The sequence below is a fragment of the Acanthaster planci genome, linkage group LG05 (genome assembly GCF_054643075.1).
Source record: "Acanthaster planci isolate LZ-2023a linkage group LG05, COTS_SCS, whole genome shotgun sequence".
NCBI lineage: Eukaryota > Metazoa > Echinodermata > Asteroidea > Valvatida > Acanthasteridae > Acanthaster > Acanthaster planci.
Window position 1 is genome coordinate 5,867,314 of NC_141781.1, and position 7,444 is coordinate 5,874,757.

Consider the following 7,444-nt stretch of genomic DNA (forward strand, 5'->3'; position numbering starts at 1 on the left):
TTTCTGGACAAATGAGGGGGCTTTTGCTTTGACGTAAATCCAGGAAGGCATGGTTCAGGTTGCGTGTTTTCATGTTCAAATCGTGAATCCCAAATTTGCTATCTGGGAACATTTCTGTGAAAAGGATTTTCGCTGGGTTATTGCCATATACTTAGACAACAGTAAATTGCCAAAGAAAATGAAATCTGCCATAGCAGTGGTTAAAAAAATCTGGAAAATTTCTGTGCACAGATCAGTGCAACATTGAGATTCAGTGCCTTGGATTACATAATAGTTCTGCTCATAAGTATGCCAATAGCATTAACATAAAACCTAAAAAGCATCGAAGTATGGGTAAAAATAGTAAAACAAAATTTTAAATCAGGTTAATTGAAACCCAAAGATGCAATTACAAGGGTTTTAGTAAAATTTATCAAAATATTTCTATTTCCTGGTTCCTTTAAATTTCTTCGTGAAGTCTTTTCATTGACTCATTGTCGCTAAATTAACCGTTCTGGCAACTTATGATGCCACAACACGCAGCCCTCGTGATTCCAAGTGCACTATTCAAAATAAACGTAAATGGAACACAGGGGGCGCTAGTTTCAAAGTTGAGAACATGTTATTTAGGATGTTTAGCCTCATGGGTTCGGTGATGGGCTGTCAAAGGCGGACGAGTACCTCCAGGTATTGTTGGAGAAGTCTGCTCTCCTCCACGGACGTATATAAAAACCTGGACTTGCAACGCCTTTGTATGAAAAAGAAACCAACCAGCGGCCATTTTACCCAGCCGAAGACAAAATCGTGGGCTGGCTCCCTTCTATTGACGTCAGGAAGAACAAAGGCGGGCATTGCCAGGAAAGCTTTGTATGCGGCTCGGTAAAGTTGCCGCGAGTGGATTTAATGACTCTATAAGCTGATTAAAGGCATTGCGAGTCCAGATTTTGTTATACACGTCCGTGCTCTCTTCTCGGAGACGAGCTCTGGCCAGCAGGGTTTGGCTGCATGGAAGGGCCGGAAGAAGACAGGATGAGCATTCTGCACTGGTTCAGAAGTCTGGCGAGTCACCGTCAAAAAAGCCCGACAAGGATACACCTGACAATGTTACTTGAATAATTATTTTCAGAGAGTTGTAGGTATAATCCCAGTCACGTACTTTCACCGAATGAAACTTCAGAATGTAAAGAACGGAGAACCATATGACTGCGGGTTTTGCGGTGAAATTAACTTCAGAGAATGTAGGTATAATCCCACGTACTTTCACCGAATGAAACTTCAGAATGTGAAGAACGGATAACTATATGATTACGGGTTTTGCTGTGAAATAAACTTCGGAGAATGTAATTGTTGCCTCCTGGACTTTATTCGGTAAGTTTGGAGGTGGGTTTGATCTCTAAGAGAACCAGAATAAGATTTTCATGGGGTGATATGCATTGACTTCGTTCCTGTCAACAATCATTCTTCCGCATCAACGTACCACTTTTCTCAATTGTTTTCTGCAGAACAGGAACAGTTAAAATTTTTGATAAGAAAAATCCTGATGCCCAGTTCACTTGATAAATGTTAGTTTGAAGTGTTTTATCACCAAATGTATTCCGTTCCAAATGGTTTATCTGCACGAATTTGTTTTAATATAACTCTATGTGTAGCCGCCGAGACAAATCGCTGGTACCCACGCGAGTTACTTTTACGGCAGTGCTTGTGATCTCAGTAGAAACTGGTGTGCTGCAGCCATGGTGAAATGGCCTAAAAGGATCTTTATTATCGAAAAAGAAGGCCTCAAGACTGACGAAATGAAATAAACATCAGACAGTATGTAATGCTCTCATAAACAACCGCAGTTGCAAGTATTATTGACTGTTAAGCTGCTGATGATAATCTCAATAATATTTGCTTAAAATTTATTCCCGGGTAACATAATTTCCCTGCTTTCCAAAGCATCCATTTACCCACAAAAAGCTGGACAGCAACATTGCATAAATCCAAATGTACCAAATTCATTATATTTTACCCAACTCATGCAACAGGATGCGTGAATATAATGTTGTTATTGTTGTGAGACCACAGTCATAAATTATTTTGACATCTGCGTATACGAATTTGACGTTTGTCTATAAAGAAGTCAATATCAGATCTCTTTTTTTCTCAAACTAAAAAAGCCCGAATTTTAAATCAAATTGGGGTTGGGAATGGAGGAGAAAAATCAAAAGAAATTAAAAGAGAAACGTAAGATCCCTTAAAACTCAACAATTTCATGGCGCTATCATTACAGAGACTCTGTAACATTACGACGGAACCGATTATAATTCTAAAGCATCGGAAGAGCGATGTGGTGGATCTAGCGGCGGCGGTAAAGTGTGAATGGTTTGGTCTTCTTGGTGAAACCCAGGCGCCCCCTAACCTGGATCTTGGCTCGAGCCGAGATGTGTTGAATGCGGTATCCGTTCCTTCGAATGTTGATGTCGGTCAGCCCCGCGCAGACTGTCTTCTTAAGGAACCAAGCTATTCTGAATTTCTTGCAGTACATGATTTCGTTGGCGCCCACTGTGTGAAGTAACGGAAAATGTGCATATTAACTTTGAACAGCCTGGAAATCAATCCGAAAGAATATTTTGGTACTTGGCGTTTCACCTTTAACAGGCGTAATTTATATAGACATTATGACTCAAGAAAAATGGCACTGGGACGCGCCGGACAACCATCTCCTAATTACTGGGGCAGAACTCTAATCACTCTAACCAAGCTTGCCAGGGTCGGCTGCTAAATTCGGAGCAGATCAGCAGCTCATACCGCTATATATGTATTTTCTAAGATACTTGCATTAGAAAAAAATATACGCCGTTGCATCAGAAAAAATATACGCCGTTGCATCAGAAAAATATACGCCGTTGCATTAGAAAAATATACTCCGTTGCAGGGCAAAACAAACTTCTAATATAAAAATTAACATCTCTCTCTCTCCACTCCCCCCCCTCTCTCTCTCTATCTCTGATCAATCACCTCCCAAATTTATGAATATAATTCCCTGGGGATATTTCTTCATGAATGCATGTAGGCGTACTTTACGTTGTTATGAAAATGTAACCTGAATACAACTTCCTGTAATTTTTTTAACACATGCAAAACTAACCGATATCGAATTTTTTTTAACATCAGCTGATGGTATATAGTTATTTGTTCATTTTATCCATTCATTTAGTTGTTGGTAATCGTTCTTTAATTTAAAAAAGGGGCTGCCCGGCTTTTGCCACTTACGAATGCTTTCGAATATTTCTTGTAGTTTTGTCACACCCCCGCCCGGCCGTTTCCGTGCAGCTGTTCGCATGCAAACTTCACTGGAGGAGAAAAGTTATCCAAACTTTGAAATTCATGTACGAGTCTCGGAATCTTACCTCTGACGGACCTCTGGATAAAAGTCTTCCCATTGACGGTCACTTTGTAGCCTATTTTGTTATTTCTGTAAAAGCCCCTCAAGCAGGCTGAAAAGAAATGGTTTGTAAAGTTTAGAAACACAAGGAATTTGGATTGAAAAAGACCTAATTTAAGAAAGAAGATTACATTTTCTCTCTGACTTATCCCAAGTTGGCCAAATTAGGTCAGCATTTATACTATTGATGATTTTTAATTGTTATTTAATTTTTGGACTTCGGATATGTTTTGAAAGACGAAAGCAAGAGAAAATTATCTAAAGCAACGGAACAGGACTTTGCGATGATGACAAAATGAAGGTCAGAGCAAACGGGATTCAAAAGCCATCGACAATCAAAGAGAACTTTCTCATACCTCAGACAGTGTCCCTATTCAACAACGGGTAACCTGACCGTGTACTAAACATTTGATAATGTTTGTTTAGACTAGTAGCTAGCAGCTGCGGTTTAATGTGTTGGATAAGCCCTGTTAGTTTGGACGCCGAATATTTCAGTTTTTGTCAGGCCAGAAGCAATGCTTTAACACGAAAAACGTTTCCGCGGGGAGGAGTAGTTGTTTTGTTTTAATGGCGCTTTCAGCTTTCAGGTATACTCGGGCTATTTGCGAATTATGTTCATAACATGTATTAATCGAATCACCTTAAGGACGTTAGGAACAAGGTCCAGTTTTAGAGGCGGGGAAACCGGGGTACCCCGAGAAAACCTGCGAGAGCGAGTATGAACTGGAAACCAAATGCACTTAAAGCCTGGGCCAAGCCGGGACTCGAGCCCAGGCCCCATCGGTGCAATAGAGGGATCCCAATACGACGCTATTAGCATCGATCTGCGCACTTCCGCGTTGGAAAACGAGGCTTTATGTGTCAGCTTCAATTCTAAATACGATCAGATGATTAAAAGTAAGGAGTTAAGACACAAAATACATAAAGGTATGCTAAATTCAGACTTTTCAGGCTGCGGATTTTTTTGGAAGAGTCTGTCAGGATGACTCGACACGTAAAATCAAAAGAATATTTGAAGTAAAGTAAAGTAATTTATCTTTCAATGATTATCATTCATAAATCATTTCTGCAATTTATTTCAAATCAGTGGTAAGTGTGTTACATTGTATATAAAGGAACAATTTATGGTGAAGTTATTTTCGGTAACGAGAAAGAAAAAAATAATGCTATCAGCTTTTGATTGATCAGTGTATTGAGCGGCCATTATTTCCTCATTTACCGTCCGGCAGGATTCTTCCGGATTCATTATCCGTTACCGATCCCGCGTTCGGAGGATGTCTGGAGACTACGTACGGGACGGGAACCAGTCTAACGCCAGCTGAGAAGTAATGCCCACTGCCAGCGTAAATCACACAGTGGCGCTTGGATACGAGACAGTTTAATCGATTCTGATAGGTCAAGAGTCTCCGTGTGATAGGTCAGCACGCCTGCGCCAAGTCCATAGACTAGGTTCTTTTGGACAACTCTAAAATAAAATGGACGGGGGAGTTCGGCAAAATGAAAATATTCTTTCTGACTTATCATAAGTTGGCCAAACTAGGTTATCGTTTACATGAAGAATGTTTTCTTAACTTTTAGACTTCGAAAAGTGTTTTGAAAGACTAAAGCGAGAGAAAAATTATCCAAAGCAACGGAACAGGACTTTGCAACGATAGGCAAATAAAGGTTCGAGAAAATGGGATTCAAAAGCCACCGAGAAACCAGAGAAAACTTTATCCCTTTTTCATAAATATCAAAGTCTCCCTACTCAACAACGTGTAACTTGACCGTGTACTTACATTTGATGATGCCTGCTGACAAGTGATTATGCCTAGTCCTCCGGAGCGGGTCTTAAACGCACGTTTAAGACTTGTCAAACACGTATTTTATTCCCTTAGTCTAATAATCGGGGAGTTGCTTACCGCTGAATCCCCTTCTGAAGATTCTGGTCGACAAACAACACCTGAGTCCTCGACACCTGAAGCGAATCCACTCAACTTCGGGACTAGTGGCCGGCTCCAACGCTGAGGGAAATAATCAAAAATAGAATGCATGGAATTACAAAAAAAAGGTGCTTAAGATTATAGAGAAAAGTTTTTTTCAAATCGATTAGTACCGATGCCTTTGCACCTTGGACAAGAGAAGATAAAATGCTCCGTAATTATTGTCAGTCCCCAGTGACGTAAATTTGTGTTAGATATTGGAGGTGGGGTGGGGAAAGTGGGGGGATGACTTGCCCAGCTATAAATTTGAAAAACGTGGGGGGAGGGGTGGCACCATATACACCATATAGGGGGCGATGTTCATCGTAAAGATGTACATCTGTGACGTGTATGAAATTTATGCACAATCTTACGTCATATTCATGGCTTTTTTAATTGATGTTCCCTTTTTAATAGTGATATTGCAAACATTAAAGTCGTTGGGAAATCCTGAAACTTCTTCACAGTCCGCTTTAATTTTTGCTCATCACAAAAAGTGGGGGGGGGGTGATGCAATAGCCCATCCCCAACCTCAAAAGGTGTGGGGTGATATACCCCCAATATAACCTCGCACGCGAGAAACACTGCACGGCCAACATGCCTGGGAATTAGTCCTCTTTTTTAGAATTGACAGTTTGTGAACATGATCCTGTGTAGCCGCTTCCCGCGAAAGAAAAAGTACCAATCAAATGGACAGGCACAAATTTGAAAAAAAAAATAAAACAGGCAGATTTGCTTGATGTTATAAACAATGATTATGGAATTTATGTGATATTTTGTGAATGAAAAAACATTTCCTAAACGCTGTAACAAATTTCATTTTTTTCTACTTTGCGTTGTCCCCAAAACTAACGGCTCAATTTATCTGGGGGCATATGTACTTGGTGATAGTTCAAAATTGATTGCTGATGCCAAGAAAACTATTTTATGGGAAATACGCTTACTTACCATCAGTGTATTGGTACTGGTCTTCATACATCAAGGGAAACGCGTGCTCCTCGTCCCAATCTTCGTCTGTCTGATCGTCATCCCAATCCAAGTCGGCTTCGTCGTCCATTTCTGCTGTGTCGTCATCCTCGGTGAAGTCATCGAATTCTACGGCCACTGCGCGGTCTTCGGTTGCATCGTCTGCAGCCACCGCAGTTGCACTGTCGCCCAAGTCCGATGTCTCCGAGGAGACACCGTACAGGAAGGCCACACACACGAAGAGAGCGAGCAGCTTCATTATTCAGCAATGGATCAGTGAGAGAAAACTGAACGACTGCTGGAAACTGTGAGTCGATGTGCTTGATTTCCAGACAGTCGCGTGCTATTATAGGATTGAGGATGGGGCGTGGTTTACTAAAAAATGGGTTAATTGACTTCCGAGCTTCCACATATGTTGTCAATCAAACTATTACTTAGAAATGTTCAACCCTTCCTACAGGTAGCAAGGCCGGATTGAGCGTTTTCAGCCATTTAGAAATTCGCCCATAAAGTTTGAATCATATATTTATCAATTGGAGCACACAACTGCATGTTCCTCAATGTGGGCGGGTTTTTGATAGGCCTACTTTGGACCTATCAAATTGCCCCGTATAGACAAGCGGTGGTATTATATATTATATTATATTAGCGGTCATATTTAAAATACGAGTGCACCACCAATGCAGATACGAGCCTCACTCGCAATTTCACACTCGAAAATGATCAATCAGGCAACGGGCCGGTTCATACCACAGGCAACTGTGAAAGTGAAGCAACTTTGACGTAATGAAATATTTGCAGGACAATTTCTCGAGTTGTATTAAATGTGTTGAACTTTCGCGAATTCACAGCACGAGCATTTGATATGACATCACATATTCTCCGCGCGTTTGCTTTCGCGCCAGTCACGAACCGGCCTTATTTCGTTGAATGTAATACCAGTTCCATGAACCGAACAACAGCTCTGTCCGATGCAATTCAACAGGGAGAACACCCTGCGTTTCTTTTTATTGCCAGTTTTTAATATTTTTCACATAAGTTTTTGCCCTCTTCCTCAATCAGCTAACATAATTTAGATTAGGCTGATTTCTAACAGGAGAAGATTCGTGCT

General features: G+C 40.8%; 1 protein-coding gene across 1 annotated transcript; it reads right to left on the reverse strand.

Annotated features, from left to right (window-relative positions):
• Positions 1-1,796: 1,796 nt before the first annotated feature.
• LOC110989054 (uncharacterized) lies at positions 1,797-6,674 on the reverse strand. Its single transcript, XM_022253156.2, has 4 exons — positions 6,316-6,674; positions 5,308-5,409; positions 3,372-3,458; positions 1,797-2,523 (listed from the first exon to the last, which is right to left on the reverse strand). Exons 1-4 carry the CDS (start codon positions 6,590-6,592, stop codon positions 2,318-2,320), a joined length of 672 nt encoding a protein of 223 aa, XP_022108848.2. The 5' UTR covers positions 6,593-6,674; the 3' UTR covers positions 1,797-2,317.
• Between the last annotated feature and the right edge of the window lie 770 nt (positions 6,675-7,444).

Coding starts and splice junctions, on each gene's coding strand:
- LOC110989054 (XM_022253156.2), bottom strand. CDS start 6,592: ATGAAGCTGCTCGCTCTCTTCGTGTGTGTGGCCTTCCTGTACGGTGTC. Junction 3,459..5,307: donor CTTCAGAAGGGGATTCAGCG/GTAAGCAACTCC, acceptor ATTTCTTTTCAG/CCTGCTTGAGGGGCTTTTAC. Junction 2,524..3,371: donor TATCCAGAGGTCCGTCAGAG/GTAAGATTCCGA, acceptor TACTTCACACAG/TGGGCGCCAACGAAATCATG.